Source organism: Panulirus ornatus, chromosome 30 (assembly GCF_036320965.1).
Source record: "Panulirus ornatus isolate Po-2019 chromosome 30, ASM3632096v1, whole genome shotgun sequence".
Taxonomy (NCBI): domain Eukaryota; kingdom Metazoa; phylum Arthropoda; class Malacostraca; order Decapoda; family Palinuridae; genus Panulirus; species Panulirus ornatus.
In genome coordinates, this window is record NC_092253.1 from 11,597,501 (window position 1) to 11,618,589 (window position 21,089).

General features: G+C 38.2%; 1 protein-coding gene across 1 annotated transcript in view; it reads left to right on the forward strand.

Annotated features, from left to right (window-relative positions):
- The window catches only part of LOC139758577 (probable glutamate receptor), a 20,593-nt gene extending 583 nt beyond the window's left edge, over nucleotides 1-20,010 (forward strand). Inside the window, exons 3-7 of the mRNA XM_071680097.1 lie at nucleotides 3,971-4,158; nucleotides 7,893-8,129; nucleotides 13,454-13,632; nucleotides 17,310-17,463; nucleotides 19,608-20,010. Of these exons, the coding sequence (XP_071536198.1) occupies nucleotides 3,971-4,158; nucleotides 7,893-8,129; nucleotides 13,454-13,632; nucleotides 17,310-17,463; nucleotides 19,608-19,733 (884 nt within the window). The 3' untranslated portion in view covers nucleotides 19,734-20,010. The remainder of the gene's footprint in view (nucleotides 1-3,970; nucleotides 4,159-7,892; nucleotides 8,130-13,453; nucleotides 13,633-17,309; nucleotides 17,464-19,607) is intronic.
- Nucleotides 20,011-21,089: the final 1,079 nt, after the last annotated feature.

A 21,089-nucleotide genomic window follows, 5' to 3' on the forward strand; every position in this document is an offset into this window, starting at 1 on the left:
TTTGGTTCAAAGATCTGATATTCCTCCTTCTCCTTACAAAGTTAACCATAGTGCACTAATGATTGTTAAATGTGGCAGTGACTGAGGATTGGCTAGAGTAACTTACAGTGGGCTAGAGTGTCTTACAAGTTGATTTGGTGTCCGGTGAATTATATACGACAACGTGAGGCTGAATGTGAACCAATGAGGCTGTTCTTCTGTTCCTGTTACTGCCTCGCTAATACGGGATACTACGAACTAGACAGAAAGAAAAAGAACATGTTTCTTTATCAAAGGTTCAAATACCCACCACGTGATTTCAATTGATATATCTTTCTTTGATAGTCCTAAAACAACATTTGAACCCCAGAATCTCATTTAGCTTGAGAAATTTACCTATAGAGAGATTCTAGAGCAATTTCTACTTTTTCAAGGAACACTGAAGAAACAAAAAAGCTCTTTGACTTACGATAGTACTTTGTCATTATGAAACATTTAACCGGAATATCTACTTAGAATATTCAATATGAAAATGAAAACATGAGGAAAGGAAGAGTTTGAATTGCCGATGGAGTTGCACGACTGTGAAAGAGTATAAGAAAGTAAGCCTTACACTGATGATGATAGTGATGTGAAAGCAGATTACGAGCGATGGGTAATTGTTAGTTCTTATGTACCTGGTAGCGAGGGAAGCGAGGGAGAGAGGCGAATATTCTGGGAGGAAGTGAGTGTGTGCGTCAATGGGAATGGTTTTAGAGCGTTACCGAAAAATGTGAATGACTGGAAGATGTACAAGAGGAGGAGATAAGAGGTCAGAAGGAAAGTGCAGGGCTGAAACAAAAGGGAAAAGGAGAGTTAGGATCAGAGGATATCGGCAAACTTCAAAGAGAATAGAAAATGTTTTAGAAGGAAGTGAATAGTGTGAGAAGAAAATAAGGACATATGATAGCATTAGTGAAAGAGGCAGATGGGGAAGAGGATACAGGCAAAGAAGTGGTGAAGAAGAGATGGAGTGTGTATTGTGAAGGATTATTGAATGTGTTATATGACATTGTGTCATATGTTAGGTGTTTAGGACGTGGAGGTATGCGAAACACAAGACTCATGGGAAGTGGTTCAGTGAAGTGAGATTATGAAATCCTTGCATAATAATAAGTATGGCCAAGCAGCTGGAGTGGTGGGGGCTGTAGTTAAATTTCTCTAGAAATGATACTGACAGTATTTTTGATTGGTTAGTTTGATTTTCACTGTACCTAGGGCTCAGCATGAAGTGCCTGAGGGATGCCAGTAAATAGTCACTGGATAAAGACATGGGGGATAATGCAGTTCGAATTAAGGAAGTACACATTTGTTGAGCATACTTCGTAGATTTTATGGGAAGATGTTGATTGAGAAAGTGGTGGTATGTACAAAACATGATACTGGGGAGAACCAATGCGGATTCAGGAATGATAAAGGATATGTGGAGATGTACACTTTGAAAATTCGTGTGAGAAATACTTAGAATAACAGAGGGATATGTACATGGTATTCATGGACCCGGAAAAAGCGTATGACAGGGTTAAAAGATATTCTTTGTGGAATAAACTACAAAAGTCCGATGTGTATGGAAAGCTACCAGAAGAAGTGTGGAGTTTGCATCGAGAGAGAAAGACGTATGTGAAAATAGAAAGGAGGGAGGCAGCAGTTCTAGAAGAAAATTTGTCTGCAACTAGAGGCTGTGATGTCACCATGGATATTTAATCTGTTTATGGATGGAGTGGTGAGGGAGGTAACTACAACATGTTTCAAGTGAACCGAAGATATTTTATAATGCTTTCTATAGCCGACAGTTACGTAATACATTATCATGAGGTGAATTAGGCTAGAATGTAATTACTGTAGAGCTTGATAATAGAAACTGATAATCCCAGAACAACCGTTCGACCCCTGATTTGCATTCACCGTGAAAAATTATACATAAACAAAATCTTAAGGAAATTCTATTTTCAAAAACATACGACCACAAATACAGACTAGGACTTAGGATATTTTTCAAATCAATGATCGAAATATAACATAACAAGAGGATTTTTAATCTTACATATTAATCTTATATGTTTAATCATTGCTTCTTAAGTTCGGCAAGTAAAGAATAGTTATGATCCTTATTGAACATTATCATTTCAAAATTTAATAACGCGTTTATTAGTCACAAAACAATATTTGTATCGTTCTCAGCATTGAAAGAATGACATGAGATTTGGAATTTATTCAAGTTTTGAAGAATTATGGCCAGAAATGGGTACAAGATCTCAGGGTATTTTTCATGCTAATATATCTTATTTCTTCTTAATTTCAAATTTAGAATAGAAAAATAATGAAAGACTATTTTACCTAAAATATTTCCCTGAAATATTTCCTAAGATATCTAAAAATCGACAGTATATATGACATATGATAGATATGTAAATAACACAGCTTGATAACAGATTTAGATAGTTTCAAAACAATATTTGCACCCAAAAATCATATCTAATCTAAAACTTATGGTCGATACTAAAATTTTAAAAGAATCTGAACTTTTAAAGACAATGGCCAAAATTGTAGGCTACAGTTCTGGGTATATCCAGAGGAGAAAAAAAAACAAAGCCTATTTGCCTAAAATATCCATTAAACATAGTCTGTAAATATTTCTCTGTCCGAGACAGGTAGTGGTGGGTGATTATTACAAATGATTAACATGTAATGATATCAGAGATTAATAGCAGAAAATTTTAGTCCTGACACGATGTATGGATCCCAAAATCTTGTTCACGTAAAAATTACACAATCTGAGATTTTAAAGAAAATTTGATCCTTGAAAAAAATCAAGCCAAAATCGTTTTTTTTTTTCGGAAATGAAATACAATATGAAAAATGACCTTAGTACCTTGAATATCTGCTTAGAATATTATATAATGCTTCCGACGGCTGACGGGTTGCGATTTAACATGCAATACAATAAACATGTAATTATTGAAAAGCTTGATAACAGAAACTGATTGTACCAAAGCAAGATTTGGATTTCAACGTCTTATTCAGAATTAAGATTATGACCAAAATCAAGTTATGTCAGAACTGGAATCTATTGAATGGATGGACCTTTTTACCTTTGCTATCCATCTATGATATTGTGTAATGCTGACAGGCTCAGAGGAACATATTGACCAAAATATCATATTTAGCATGAAAGAAAAGATGGATATTTTGAAAAAAGATCTTTCAAAATTTGAATGATAGATAATGGATAGCCTTAAATATCCAACTAATGTATCCTATAATGATTTTCATGGCTCATTGTATAACGTAACATCATGATCTAAGTGACAGAACTCTCCTGGGACCCTAGACTCCTATTTAGCGTAAGAAAAATGAACGATATTGATATATTTAAGAAAATCTTAACATTTTCCTGGTAAGATATTATGCAACCTAAAGCCACCTGGTTCCAGTTGAATATCAAGCATATCAAAAATGTAATCATAACATTTACGCTGAATGATATTTTGTCTGTCGTAAGAATATACTCTAAAATGGCATACAAATAAATATGACCTACAATAATATCTAAAGATAGATATAATAATTGACGGAATATGGTCAAAGATCTAGGGCAGTTTTCAGGCCAAAAACCTGCTTTTTTTAGAAAATGAATTGAACATATTGAAAAATTCCATTAACTTATGTTTCTACTTAAATCATTCTATAATGCCTCTGAAGGTTGATGGATATATTTGTGACGGAAAACGTTTTTCTTTCCAAATTGTAATGTAATATAATGAAAGTCTTTGCTCATTTGACTAGCTGAAATAATTCCAAAATGCCTCAAAAACCCGCTAAGATTAAAGCAATACTGAACAGCTTTCATTGTTTTAGCGTATATAGAGGTACTCATTGACTGTATTCTGAATGCAAAACTGTACTTTCCCTTTACATAACATTTCTCCATTGCCTACACTGCCCTCTCCAGGCGAAGTGTGGATAGCACTGGTCGTGAGCGTTGTGGCGTGGGGGGTTATCCTCTGGCTTCTGCAAAGGGCGTGGAGGAGGTGGGGGTCAGGAGAGAGTGGGGTCAAGTTCAGCACTGCCCTCCTGTACGGCTGGGGCGCCCTCCTGGAGCATCCGCCCACTGACCCCTCCGTCAGCGTCTCGGGCCAGGTACAATAAAGGAGTTCTATACACGTTAATGTCAATTCTCATATTAACGGAGACGGCACAGTGAACTGAGGCCCTATTTGTGGCCACCACAGTATCGTTATCTATCTATCTATCTATACGTATACATATACATAGGTACATAGAATATATATATATATATATATATATATATATATATATATATATATATATATATATATATATATATATATATATATATATATATATATTTTTTTTTTTTTTTTTATTTATTTATTTTGCTATCTCGCTGTCTCCCGCGTCAGCGAGGTAGCGCAAGGAAACAAACGAAAGAATGGCCCAACCCACCCACATACACATGTATATACACACACGTCCACACATGCAAATATACATACCTATACATGTCAATGTACACACACACACACACACACACACATATATATATATATATATATATATATATATATATATATATATATATATATATATATATATATATATATATATATATATATATATATATATATATATATATATATATATATTTCTTTCTTTCATACTATTCGCCGTTTCCCGAGTTAGCGAGGTAGTGTTAAGAACAGAGGACTGGGCCTTTGAGGGAACATCCTCATCTGGCCCCTTCTCTGTTCCTTCTTTTGGAAAAAAAAAAAAAAAAAAAAAAAAAGCGAGAGGGGAGGATTTCCAGCCACCCGCTCCCTTCCCCTTTAGTCGCCTTCTACGACACGCAGGGAATACGTGGGAAGTATTCTTTCTCCCCTATCCCCAGGGATATATATATATATGTATATATATACATATATACACATGTACATAATTCATACTGTCTGCCTTTATTTATTCCCATCGCCATCTCGCCACACATGGAATAACAGCCCCCTCCCCCCTCATGTGTGCGAGGTAGCGCTAGGAAAAGACAACAAAGGCCCCATTCGTTCACACTCAGACTCTAGCTGTCATGTAATAATGCACAGAAACCACAGCTCCCTTTCCATATCCAGGCCCCACAAAACTTTCCATGGTTTACCCCAGACGCTTAACATGCCCTGGTTCAATCCATTGACAGGACGTCGACCCCGGTATACCATATCGTTCCAATTCACTCTATTCCTTGCAGCCTTTCACCCTTCTGCATGTTCAGGCCCGATAACTCAAAATCTTTTTCACTCCATCTTTCCACCTACAATTTGGTCTCCCACTTCTCGTTCCCTCCACCTTTGACACATATGCCCTCTTGGTCAATCTTTCCTCACTCATTCTCTCCATGTGACCAAACCATTTCAAAACACCCTCTTCTGCTCTCTCAACCACACTATTTTTATTTCCACACACCTCTCTTTTACCCTATCATTACTTACTCGATCAAACCACTTCACACCCCATGTTGTCCTCAAACATCTCATTTCCAGCACATCCACCCTCCAGCGCACAGCTCTATCCATAGCTCACGCCTCGCAGCCATACATTGTTGGAACCACTATTTCTTCAAACATACCCATTTTTGATTTCCGAGATAATGTTCTCGACTTCCAAACATTCTTCAAGGCTCCCAGAATTGATTCACTTCCGCTTCCATGGTTCCATCCGCTGCCAGATCCACTCCCAAATATCTAAAACACTTTGCTTCCTCCACTTTTTCTCCATACAAACCTACCTACCAATTAGCTTAACCCTCAACCCTACTGTACCTAATAACCTTGCTCTTATTCACATTTACTCTTAACTTTCTTCTTTCACACACTTTACCAAACTCAGTCGCCAGCTTCTGCAGCTTCTCAAATGAATCAGCCACCAGTGCTGTATCATCAGCGAACAACAACTGACTCACTTCCCAAGCTCTCTCATCCACAACAGAGTGCATACATGCCCCTCTTTCCAAAACTCTTGCATTCACCTCCCTAACAACCCCATCCATAAACAAATTAAACAACCATGGAGACATCACACACCCCTGCCGCAAACCTACATTCACTGAGAACCAATCACTTTCCTCTCTTCCTACACGTACACATGCCTTACATCCTCGATAAAAACTTTTCACTGCTTCTAAAATCTTGCCTCCCACACCATATACTCTTAGTACCTTCCACAGAGCATCTCTATCAACTCTATCATATGCCCTCTCCAGATCCATAAATGCCACATACAAATTCATTTGCTTTTCTAAGTATATATATATATATATATATATATATATATATATATATATATATATATATATATATATATATATATATATATATATATATATATATATATATATATATGTTGTAATTACGAAGCAGACATGTTATGATCACAGATGAACTTTTAGACTACGAAGGAAAATCAAAGGAAAATTTGTTTAAGCACTTCTTGTGTTTCAACACATCCTCAGAAGCAAATTGTAACAAATCACATATGAAGGAAAATATACAGGCACCAGTAGATGTTACCAGTATCACATCTTACACGGTAATGAAGCAGCAGGCAATGAGGATGGTATCGTAAACTGCATGGAGTTAGAGGACACTCGGGTAACAAAACCTGACCCTGCTACTCAGGTCACTACGGGTGATAATGTGACACATGATAGCTCTTTCCGCAATATTCTGTATTGATCACAAATCTTTTGAACTTATCAATCCACTGCTTAAGCTATTTGATATAAAGTTAGCTTTCTCTTAAAAGAGCACTGTAAAGTAAATGTTGATCGAGAAGAACTCAAGTAATGACAATATAGTTTAGAGAATTCGTTTTACTTGGGACAGATAGGTAAAGACTGACCAGCACGCACTCATTCGCCTCTAACGTTCCCTCTCTCCGTGTCTGCCTCACCATCACCGCCATCAATTGCTCTTTCCCTAACATTCATAACCTCCCTCACCACGGTTACATCCTCCTAGCCAACAACACCATGAACGACAAATGGCATTGTTCAGTGGTATAATCACCATCATCCCTCTCCATATCTTCCATGATGCCAGCATAGCTTTTCTGCTCACTGCCAAGATTTTCAGAGAAATTTTAACCCCAGCAATTTTTATCATGCCAAAGAAATGGATGAAATATTGGCAATTGTGTGTGGGTTTCGTCATTGCGCATCTAGCAACTTCTTCGCAGCGTCAACAGATGGACGGACAGGAGCGCATCCTTGTAGTATAGATATGCTTCTTACTAACTTTTAATTTGGTATATGTCTTAGGTTCTCTACCTATATTTACATAATTTATCATGTTGGCAACTTTTCTCTTAGAGTTTCTTACGTTCTACTCCCTAGAAAGCAAGCAGTTCCTGCTTTCATTGTTTCTTCACTTTGGCGTAGTTTTGGATGATTATAATGATAGTAACGATAATAATAATGATAATAATAATAACTATGATAATAATTATGGTAATAATAATAATAATAATGATAATAATAATAATAATAATAATGATAATAATAATAGTAGTAATAATGATAATAATGATAACAATAGTAATAATAATAATAATAATGATAATAACAATAATAATAATAATAATAATAATAATAATAATAATAATAATAATAATAATAATAATGATAATAATGATAATAATAATAATAATATTAATAATAATGATAATAATAATGATAATAATGACAATAATAATGATAATACTGATATCAAGCTTATATTAGTAGTATTGATATTAATATTAATGTTAGCGTTAGCAGTTGTGATAATGCTCATTAGTCATAGGCTCATCATAAATGTGTGTCTGTGCAGATGCTTGTGGGCTGTTGGCTGGTGTTCTGTCTGGTCATCAACACAGCCTTTCGCTCGTCCTTGGTCGCCCATTTGACTGTCCAGGGCAAGTCACGATCCCCAGAGAGCTTCCGGGACTTGGTGGAGCGAGATGACTGGATGTGGGGATCTGAGGGCTGGTTTTTGACAGGGGTGCCCCTGGAGTACTTCTCCAAGCATACTGATCCTGTGGTGCAGCATATATATGAGGAGATGGAGGTCAGTTGAAAAGAAGAAGGCAACTGTTATCATGCGCCCATGATAGCGACACATATACAAAATCACATACCAAATGACATACATGATGGAGATCAGCAGGAGGCATGGTGATGCAGTGTAATCCTGTAATAGGATGTAAAGCATGAGTGATATCAATACTGAGCATGATTTCTTGAACTTAAGTGTTCATTTGTCTTTCATGAATATATAATCAAAGACAGGCAGACAGATACGCATCACGAGTCAGTACGGGTCAGCTCTGGGTTGGGCCCACATGGTTTTGAATCCTGGGTTTGGCAGTCGGCGCATAACCAATTCAGGTGTTCATCGTCCCCTTGGGATGATCGATGAATTGATACTCGGCTTAGGCTCGTGTGTGTGTGTGTGTGTGTGTGTGTGTGTGTGTGTGTGTGTGTAAACATACTAGGATCAAAGACATGCTACATATGTATAACGTTAAGAGACGGTTAAGAGACGGGAAACACGAGTGTAAGACTTTCTTCCCGGAAGAAAGGAAAAAAAAAAGATAGTTATCGCGCATACACACACACACACACACACACACACACACACACACACACACACACACACACACACACACACACACAAACACACACACACACAAGCACAAGTGCAGAACTTATTCCTGTTGAACAAAAAAAATCAAATCAAATAGGCAAATAAGCGCCATCGTTCAAACATACACATATTACATACATGCATTTTCTGCAGCGTACATTCACACATATGAACTTATGTACACATACATACAAACTCATGTGTATGCAGGTGGTACTACAACCTGTCTATCGGATGGAGAAATAGTGACGGTGGCGTAGTAAGCCCACGTTACGTTGCTATTCATTTTCCATGCCTGGCTTAAAAAACTTACATTTCTCTCTACCTAACATACACGTGAGTTGCCAGCATTCATTCCATAAACACACGGTCTCTATATTGTACAAATAACACTCGAGAAAATGCATCTCATTTTTTTTTTTTTTATGTTGGAGGCTCCAGTCAAGGACAAAATTCCACATCAGTGTCGGACCTCAACAGAAATAAAGAAAGAATTTTGTAAGGGGAAAAAAAAAGACAAGGGAAAGTGTTTTACGAATTTTGGAGGAAGTGAAAAACATGCCTTTTAGATTGTGCCCTGTCACAATCATTAGGAAAGACACGAGAAGGTAGAGAGTTCCAAAGCTTCGACGTGTAGGGAAAGAAACAGTTATCAAAATGACCTACCCTTGAGTTGCCGATGGCCACACAGTATTCATCTGACTTAGCAGCTTGACGAGTATTGCGTAATCTATCTAGTGGTGGGGGCACACAAGCAGCCAGATCTCGGGAGCAAAAACCAAAGTGATACCTGTAGATAAGGGAAAGTGAACCAACATTGCCGCGTAGGGCAATAGGCTAAAGTTTGGAAGCTAGCCTGAAACAGTTTATAAGGCGAACCGCTTTCCATTCAACTCTTTCAAGTAAGGATGCAGAGCTAGAACCACCCCAGATTTGAGAGCAGTACGCCATACAAAGACGAATAAACAGCAACTGTTCAGAAGAAATAAAGTTTGGAAATCTTAAAAGGACATCCAGTTTTTTAGAGGCAGACTTAGCTATTCGCATAGTTAAGGGTTTCCGAGAAAAAATGGATGTTAAAGTTATACCATGTATGTTAATTGAATATTGAGTCAAGAGGTGGAATTAAAGAACCGTCAAAGGAGAGACGAGAGTTTTTAGAAGTTTTCGATGGAGATATAGGTAGAAACTGGGTCTTGGAGACATTACAGTTATCAAGATTTTGATTCCACACCGTTTCATAAAAAAGTAAAGGAAGATTCACTCGAGATACGCGAGCAGAATACCTTTTTAGGGCATATGAAACCTCAGCAGATATGAAATAGCAGTTCATATGAAAGATATTAATAGGGATTATAAAACAATAACAGCTTTTTGGAAACAGGCTTTTGGATGTTGATTATGTGGGGTTTTCCAAGACAGAGTCGATATAGTAATGCACAAAATTCATATATCAATCAGGGTTGATATGAGATGTTTTGAAGTTAAACAGGAGACAATTGACTGAACCAAGTAACTAAGAAGAAATTGCATTTTAGCATTATCATGTTCAGTTCAATTTCTGCTTCCCTAACCTGATATGCTGCACCGGACCGCATTGGGATAAGATATATTTTCAGTATGAAAAAGAAAATGAGTATGAGAAGGAAGGGGAAAGTGATTTGAATTATGCAGATGGAAGTATCAGAGTCAAAGTGAACTGAGTCATAAGATTGAGAGAGATCGTATATGGCGAAAAGAAAAAAAATCGGTGATAGGACATAAACGTTATGAACACCACAATTGATTAGATGGGAAGGGCGGGGGAGGGAGTCGCTTCATTGACGACTACCACGATGAAGCGGTCTGAGAGGAAACTATGGATGAGAGAACAAAGGAAGATGTTTCAGAAAGAAGAGATTTAACCTACACTCTATCAAACGATTTTGAGAGTTACGACAAAAGTTTCATCATAATCCCTACGAGACTAGGACCAGAGGTGAGTCACAGAGGAGAGACGGTCACCAGTAGACCTTGTACTGCGAAATCTTGAATGGTGATCAGAAAGAAGGGTATGGGATTCTAAGTAAAAGCTGTCTCCTTTCTTGGGAATAGACTGCACCAAGGCATGCTTTCAAGAAAGAAAAGCCTATTTTATGTCCTTTAAATAGTAGGGGAACGATCAGAGTTACGTCAAAGGCACAATATTTAAAGAATCGAAGAGGTATGCCATCTGGTCCATACGCCTGTCCACCTGAAACTGGGGGAGTATTTGGAAGACCCTGCGGGAGGAGAATATTAGAGATATCAGAGGTAAAGTGGCAGGTAATGGAGGCGGAGGATTTGAAGCAGAATATAGAGAAATTAGAGAGACATGTAAAGTTATGAAAGAAGAGTTTCAGCAGAGGTTTACAAGAGAAGAAATGGAGCCTCTGTAGGTGAAATCTAATAAAGAATTGACAGACCATGAATAATGCTGTTAATTTTGGAATATTTCTAGACTGTTAGAAGAATAGGATAAGATTAAATCCAAAAGACCTGAATGAACATTCCTATTGACATTGAAGGAATGGTCGAGGGAGTTTGATAAGCTGTTGATTTTCACATTCAAAGTTGATCGCAACGAGGGTTATTTCGAAGGATTAGAAATATGCAGGCGCTGCTCCATGATACAAGATCAAGATATTTCATCCGAATTACAAACCGTTGTTATTGATTAGCATAGTATAAACGATAATAGAATAAAAAAGAGTGAATGAAGCTTGGAGAGTGCGCAGGGAATGGAAGGTTATAGGGAAGCGGTGCTATCATGTACGAGAAAAGAATGTAACATTCGGAAGGTGGGGATGAGCATGTAATTAAGGGTAGAGTGATGTGATAAAATCTAATTTCTAGTAAAATAGGAGAAAAAAGAATATGTGCGTCATTTATTGTGAGCGAATACGAGTGACCGAGAAAAACAGAAGTGAAAGCATCAGTAAGTTTAGAGGAATGTGCAGGGGTTGGAAAAAAGGGCAAATGAAAAATAGAGAGAATAAGTGTCAGCAAACTTCAGGAAGGATGAGAAAATGTTTTGGATGGAGGTTGATTGTATTAAAATGACATGAGAACAAAGGAGCCTCAGTGAATGGCGCAGATGAGAAGTTGTAACAGACAGAGATAAGGTAAAGAGAAGCTTGAATTCTTTGAAGGATTGTTGAGAGTGTTTGATGATTGAGTTGCAAATATATGGTGTTTGGGTTGGGGAGGAAGCGAATTGAGATTCTTAGCAAGTGAATTAGTGAAACAAGAGGTGATGAAAGCCTAACGAATAATTGAGTGTGGCAAGTCGGCCGGATGGGATGAGATTGCAGTTGAATTCCGAAGGAACAGAGGTGACTGTGTTGTTCATTTGTCAGTTAGCCTTTTGAATGCATCCGTAGACCATGGCGAGGTGCCTGATAATTGTCAGAATACCTGTCTTATTAAGTAAAAGTTTGTTGAATGTACCAAAAACTTTGCATTACAGAGGTTTGTGGCATGCATGGAGTTTCAGACAAGGGAAGAAAAATGTGATTTTCAGATGTGTGGATTAGATGTTTGCTTTGAAGAATGTATGTGAGAATTGCTCAGAGAAGCTGGGTTGATTGAGATAATCTATGGAAGGCGTTATATATTTGTTGTACGGGAGGAGAGCTATTAGAAACAGAGAAGAGTTATCATCAAGAGTAAGGCGTTTGTAGGAAGAGAGGAGGGTGCGTTGTTTCAGGTGAAGGCGAACTTGTAGCAGGGATGCTTGATATCACAATTGCTGTTTAATCTGTTTATGTTTAGAGTGGAGAGGGAGGTGAGGAAAGGGTTTTGGAGAGAGAAGCAGGCCAGGAGTCTGCCAGGAATAGTGTGGGGAAGGGGCATGAGAGATGAGTCGGGGATATTTTGCTGATGACAAGAGGGTTGTGGTAGATTCGAGTGAGAAACTGCAAAATATGGCTTCTGAGTTTTGGAGAGTGTATGAGAAAGTCAAGACTAAATGTGAATAAAAGCAAGGTTATGAGGTTCAGCAATGGAGAGACAAGTTAGTTAGGAGGTAAGTCAATGGTAGAAAATTGGAGGAAGTGACGGGTCTTAGAATCCTGGAAATGGACACAACAACAAATGGAAACATAGGAGCTGCAGTGAGTCATACAATAGGTGAGGAGGCGAAGGTCTTGTGAGTACTGAAGAATGTGCAGAACGAGATGTCACTATTCTGAGAAGCTTAACTGATTTCAATAAAACGACGTCTCTCCGAGATGAGATGGATGAAAGAAGCGAACATAAAGGAATGTGAATAAAATAAATATCTTCGGTAACATAGTGACAGATATTTAGTATTCATGGAGCAAGTATTTTGATTTTGCAAGAAATAAGAATAAGGTCCAAAAAGGTTGCATCAATATTTGTACTACATATAGGGTAAAATAAGGGCATTTCTGTTCTTTTCGTAGGTAAAGTAATTACATTTGCACCTACAGAATGACATACATGGTCAGATGCATGCAAATAGCACACATTCAACATGCAAAGGCACATACGTATAGAAGTTTAAGAGACTCGACAACACGAGAATAGAACTTTCACCTCGCAGCACACGTAATTAGACACATATACACAAACTATGTATGAGATATAAACAGCAAGATAGTACAGATATTATGTGCCAGTGTGTCTCATCTGCGTTCCACTGTGAAAGAATATAGAGAGCATACTTCCGAAAGGTCACATTCTAATGGGTTCTTCTGTATTAGGTGCTCACGGTGGAGGAGGCTTTCCAGAAAGTATTGGCAGGAAGCTACTCTTTCATCACCTTCAAGAACTATGCCAACGTTATCATCGCCTCCAGCTACACTGACAGCCTCGGCAACTCACCCTTCTACCTCGGCAAAGAGGAAATACCCGTATTTGTTGTCTCTGGATGGGGATTCAGGCAAATTACTGTTATTTTCTTTTTCTTACTGATGGGTATCTACATATAAAGGTACACCACTGGACAATACAATAACTTCCATCCATTTCCATCACAAACAAAAACAGGCATTGGTTTCACTAGTTCTCCACTGTGCCATGTTTATCCACTTTTCGATGCCCAACCCACCCATATAAACACATATACATATACACGTCCACACAAGCACATATACATACCTATACATCTAAACGTATATATATATATATATATATATATATATACGTTTAGATGTATATATATATATATATATATATATATATATATATATATATATATATATATATATATATATATATATATATATATATATATATATATATATATATATATATATATATATATATATTCCTAGGAGTCTGCGGGGAAAATGAAACACGAAAAGTTCCCAAGTGCACTTTCGTGTAATAATCACATCATCGGGGAGACAAGAGAGAAATATAACAGTCAGTTGATATACATTGAAGAGACGAAGCTAGGACGCCATTTGGTAAACATGTGATTGTCCAATGAGAACCAAATCACTTTCCTCTCCTCCTACTTGTACATATGCCTTACATCCTCGATAAAAACTTTTCACTTCTTCTAACAACTTGCCTCCCACACATATATTCTTAATGCCTTCGACAGAGCATCTCTATCAACTCTATCATATGCCTTCTCCAGATCCATAAATACTATATACAAATCCATTTGCTTTTCTAAGTATTTCTCACATACATTCTTCAAAGCAAACACCTGATCCACACATCCTCTACCACTTCTGAAACCACATTGCTCTTCCCCAGTCTGTTGCTCTGTAAATGTAACGCTCTCTGGCCATCTCTCTTACATACGTATACGTATGTATATCTCTCTTTTTAAAAATGTATATATATATATATATATATATATATATATATATATATATATATATATATCATTTTCTTTATCTATCTTATTCTATTTTGCTTTGTCGCTGTCTCCCGCGTTAGCAATGTAGCGCAAGAAAACAGAGGAAAGAATGGCCCAACCCACCCACATACAAATGTACATACATGCACGTCCACACACGCAAATATACTTACTTGTACATCTCAACGTATACATATACATACACACACAGACATATAGATATATACAGAGGAAAATATTTCATACTGTCTGCCCTTATTCATTCCCATCGCCACCTTGCCACACATGAAATAACAGCCCCCTCCCCCTCATGTGCGCGAGGTAGCACGAGGAAAAGACAACAAAGGTCACATTCGTTCACACTCATTCTCTAGCTGTCATGTAATAATGCATCGAAACCACAGCTCCCTTTCCACATCCGGGCCCCACAGAACTTTCCATGGCTTACCCCAGACGCTTCACATGCCCTGTCTGCCCTTATTCATTCCCATCGCCACCTGGCCTCACATGAAATAACAACCCCCTCCCCCTCATGTGCGCGAGGTAGCACTAGGAAAAGACAACAAAGGTCACATTCGTTCACACTCATTCTCTAGCTGTCATGTAATAATGCATCGAAACCACAGCTCCCTTTCCACATCCGGGCCCCACAGAACTTTCCATGGTTTACCCCAGACGCTTCACATGCCCTGGTTCAATCCATTCACAGAACGTCGACCCCGGTACACCATATCGCTCCAATTCACTCTATTCCTTGCACGCCTTTCACCCTCCTGCATGTTCAGGCTCCGATCACTCAAAATCTTTTTCACTCCTCTCCACCTCCAATTTGGTCTCCCACTTCTCCTAGTTCCCTCCACCTCTGACACATATATCCTCTTGGTCAATCTCTCCTCACACATTCTCTCCATGTGACCAAACCATTTCAAAACACCCTCTTCTGCTCTCTCAACCACACTCTTCTTATTACCACACATCTCTTACCCTATTATTACTTACACGATCAAATCACCTCACACCAAATATTGTCCTCAAATATCTCATGCACCCTCCTCCGCACAACGCTATCCATAGCCCACGCCTCGCAATCATATGACATTGTTGGAACCACTATTCCTTCAAGCATACACATTTTTGTTTTCCGAGATAATGTTCTCGACTTCCACACATTCTTCAACGCTCCCAGAATTTTTGCCCCTCTCCCACCCTATGATTCTCTTCCGCTTCCATGGGTCCATGCGCTACAAAGTCCACTCCCAGATATCTAAAACACTTCAATTCCTCCAGTTTTTCTCCATTTAAACTTACCTCCCAATTGACTTGACCCTCAACCCTACCGTACCTAATAACCTTGCTCTTATTCACAGTTACTCTTAACTTTCTTCTTTCACACACTTTACCAAACTCAGTCACCAGATTCTGCAGTTTCTCACATGAATCAGCCACCAGCGCTGTATCATCAGCGAACAACAACTGACTCACTTCCCAAGCTCAACTCATCCACAACAGACTGCATACTTGCCCCTCTTTCCAAATCTCTTGGATTCACCTTCCTAACAACCCCATCCATAAACAAAAAAAACCGCCATGGAGACATCATGTACCCCCGCCGCAAACCTACATTCACTGAGAACCAATCACTTTCCTCTCTTCCTACACGTACACATGCCTTACATCCTCAATAAAAACTTTTCAATGCTTCTAACATCTAACCTCCCACACCATATATTCTTAATACCCTCCACAGAGCATTTCTATCAACTCTATCATATGCCTTCTCCAAACCCATAGATGCTACATACAAATCCATTTGCTTTTCTAAGTATTTCTTACATACATTCTTCAAAGCAAACATCTGATCCACACATCCTCTACCACTTCTGAAAAAACACTTCTCTTCCGCAATCTGATGCTCTGTATATGCTTTCACCCTCTCAATCAATACCCTTCCATATAATTTCCCAAGTATACTCAACAAACGTATAACTCTGTAATTTGAGCACTCACTCTTATCCCCTTTGCCTTTGTACAATGGTACTAAGCAAGCATTCCTCAGACACCTCACCATGAGTCATATATACATTAAATAACCTTACCAACCAGTCAACAATATAGTCATCCCCTTTTTAGATGAGGTCCACTGCAAATCCATCCCGAACCACTGCCTTGACGGCTTTCATCCTCGGCAAAACTTCCAAAAGAATCACATGTTTACCAAATGGCGTCCTAGCTTCGTCTCTTCGATGTATATCAACTGACTGTTATATTTTTCTCGTGTGTCTCCCCTGATGATGTGATTATTACACGAAAGTGCACTTGGGAACTTTTCGTGTTTCATTTTCCCCGTGGACTCATAGGAATATATATATATATATATATATATATATATATATATATATATATATATATATATATATATACATATATATATATATATATATATATATATATATATATATATATATATATATATATATATATATATATATATATATATATATATATATATATATATATATATATATATATATATATATATATATATATAATGAAGTGATAGATCACTAGACACACTAGACACATAGGTACAATGCTTAACTGGAGAATATTTAGAGAGAAAACTATACAGTTATATAGTAAAAGAGAGAGATATAATGATGCGGAGATGCTTCATGTAGATGTAGAAATGAATATTCTAATTTATATGACTGAGAAGAAGATGCATTTATGAAGTCATTCTTCAGGAAGGGTGCACCATTTCACCTCCGCTTTAGCGAGCTGATGTACCGACTTGAGGATGTTGGTATTGTGAATCACTGGATCGAGGACGTCATAGAGAGGCGTGTGAGAGAGAACCGGGAAGCGGCAGCTCTTGTGGCCCATGAAAAGATGGAAAGTGTAAGCACTTCTTCGTATTCTTTATCCTATTTTATCTCACTACATGACTGTAGCATAGTCGCAGTTGTGTTAGCAAATGATATATATATATATATATATATATATATATATATATATATATATATATATATATATATATATATAAGAGTCAGTGCCTAAATTACAGAGGCATAAGTTTGTTGAGTATTCCTTGGATGTTATATGGGAGGGTATTGATTGAGAGGGTGAAGGCATGTACAGAGCATCTGACTGGGGAAGAGCAGTGTGATTTCACAATTGGTAGAGGATGTGTGGATCAGGTGTTTGCTTTGATGAATGTATGTGAGAAATACTTAGAAATGCAAATGGTGTGGCAGGTGAGGAAGGCATGTTGTCAGAAGCAGTGAAAAGTTTTTATCGAGGATGCAAGGCATGTGTACGTGTAGGAAGAGAGGAAAGTGATTGGTTCTCAGTGAATGTTGGTTTGCGGCAACGGTGCGTGATGTGTCAATGGTTGATTAATTTGTTTATTGATGAGGTTGTTAGGGAGTCGAATGCAAGAGTTTTGGAAAGAGTGGCAAGCATGCTGTCTGTTGTGGATGAGAGAGCTTGGGAAAAGAGTCAGTTGGTGTTCGCTGATGATAAAGCGCTGGTAGCTGATGCGGGTGAAAAACTTCAGAATCTGGTGACTGAATTTGGTAAAGTGTGCGAAAGAATGCAACTGAGAGTAAATGTGAATAAGAGGAAGGTTGTTAGGTACAGTAGGGTTGAGGGACAATTCAACTGGGAGGTAAGTCTGAATGGAGAAAGACTGGAGGAAGTGAAGTGTTTTAGATATCTGGGAGTGGCTTTGGCAGTGGATGGAACCATGGAAGCGGAAGTGAATCATAGGTTGGGGAGGTTCGAAAGTTCTGGGCGCGTTGAAGAATGTATGGAAGTCGAGAAGGTTATCTTGGAAAGCAGAAATAGATATATTTGAAGGAAAAATGGCTCCAACAATGATATATGGTTGTGAGGCGTGGGCTATTGATAGAGTTGTGCGGAGGAAGGTGGATGTGATGGAAATGATTGGTTTGAGGACAATATGTGGTATGCAATGGTTTGATTAAGTAATGAAAGAAAGTGAGAGTGGTTTGTTTATGTCTTGGGAGTAAAGCCAGGGTTTGTGAGAGGATAAGAGCAAGGGAAGGAGTAGCATTACTCCTGAAACAGGATTGGTGTGAGTATGTGATAGAGTGTAAGAAGGTAGACTCTAGATTGATATGGTAAAACTGAAAGTGGATGGAGAGAGATGGGTGATTATTGGTGTATATCCAACTGGGCATGAGAAGAAAGATTATGAGAGGCAAGTTTTTGGGAGCAGCTGAGTGAGTGTGTTAGTAGTTTTGATACACGAGACCGGGTTATAGTGATGGGTGATTTGAATGCAAAGGTGGGTAATGTGGCAGTTGGAGGAATAATTGGTGTACATGTGTATGGGGGTGGGTTTGGCCATTTCTTTCGTCTGTTTCCTTGCGCTACCTCGCAAACGCGGGAGACAGCGACAAAGCAAAAAAAAAAAAGAAAAAAATTATATATATATATATATATATATATATATATATATATATATATATATATATATATATATATATATATATATATATATATATATATGGCTGAATGGTCGATAGATTGTCATGGCTTGCATTATACAGTGGTTGATGATGCCGCTGTTTTGCTCCTCTTTACCACCACACAAAACCTCTCGTGAGATTTCATTAACCTATTGCAATACCGAGAGGTAAAGGAATCATGATAGATATTGAATTACTCAGAAAAAGCGGGTATCATTGCCTTTGTCGACCAGTGTAGAACTAAGCGAACTTGGATCCATCAGGTGCTAATAATGATGGCAGTGATGGTGATTCTAAAATGAAAAAAGTGTGTGCCTTTGTGTGTGTGTGTTTGTATGTGTGCGTGTGTGTGTGTGTGTGTGTGTGTGTGTGTGTGTGTGTGTGTGTGTGCGTGTGTGTGTGTCTGTGTGTGTCTCTGTGTGTGTCTCTGTGTCTGTGTTTCATTGGTGTGTGTGTGTGTTTGTACGCTTCTTCATCTATATTTGGCTAATGGTTTACATCATACAAGTAAAATGTAATGAGGCTATGCACAACCATTGTCTTCTGTAGGAGGACAACAAACAGACACCACTGAGGCTGCAGCATCTTCAGGGTGCATTCTACCTGTTGTTGTTTGGCTTCGGCGTCGGTCTCTTCACCCTGCTTGGGGAGGATTTGGCCCACTCCCGACTCTGACCTCAGTAGCACCCTCGCTTTGTCATCACAACTGGGAACAAAATTTACTGAAAATTGAAGGCAAGAGTTTGAAGTTATGTTGAGTCAACAGATCCCAATCTATATGTGAGATCCCTTACGCACATAACTTGAAATTTGCAAATGCTAAGGACAGAACCCGTCAAAATCAATTGAACAAAACCATAAAACACAGGAAGCTTATGTTTTTACTATCTCACTGGCATTTAGCGATTGCTAGCTTCTACTGTTACCAATATCTTATGGCTTTTATTTCTTGTAAGAAACAATGAAAAATTACTTGCATTTTTGTACTGATTTTATTTACATACTTGGCTGCATGTTTTGATAAGTGTACTTTATGACATATACCATTACTCATGTCTGACAGGAGCCTTCGATATCAATCTAAGCCCACGCAGATATCCCCAACTACTCCTGAATACAAAAAAAAAAAAGATCACTAACATATGGAAATTTACAATCATAATACAGATCCTGAAATACATCTCTAAACCACCCAAATCTCCTCCTAACGCTCTATATTACTTCTATCCTTAGAATCGAAACGCCATGAAATAAATGATCTACAGCAGAATCAAAGGAGTCTTCACACTCTCACACACACACACACGCATCATGGCTTCAAGCCAAGACACTACTACTACTACACTATAAATCAACCTCACACAACATATCCCACGTGGATTCAACAACCACAACCCACCTTCCACAGAGTACTAGCGGTAATAGACATGATCAAAGCATTTTACACTTCCACCCCCCTTCACACATCCTCACACAAGATAATTTGACATCACCATTCACAACAATGACGAAACATGGTTGGTCAAATTCACAGCTTGTTGCTATGCCAGAGTCTCTCACAATGGCTTCACCTCTCAAACATTGGAGTTCCTCAATAAGTTGTTCTTTCCCCAACTCTCTCAGATCTCTTCCCGCATGGCCTCTCATCACCTCAGGCAAACCTCAGCATGAATGTCCTCTCGCATGCAGCCTTACCTCACAAACAGAGCACAACACTCTGATACCAGGTTTAAAACACAAAATATGCAGCACTGCTTTCTGAAAATGGATAATGACTTATCCATAACAGAATATCTGCATCTCAACATAAGCCTTCAATCACTTTCAGCGACAGAGACACACGAAACCAGCTCACATCCTCTGGGTCACCTTGATGGACATTCTCAACTACTGAGCAGAAAACCATCCAGGCCTCACATATAACATACATACGACAAACACTTCCAATACCAATGACATCAACACAAAAGCAACACACAGGCTACATGCACTCAGAACAGTGACTGGCACGTGACTTGGACATTGACAATA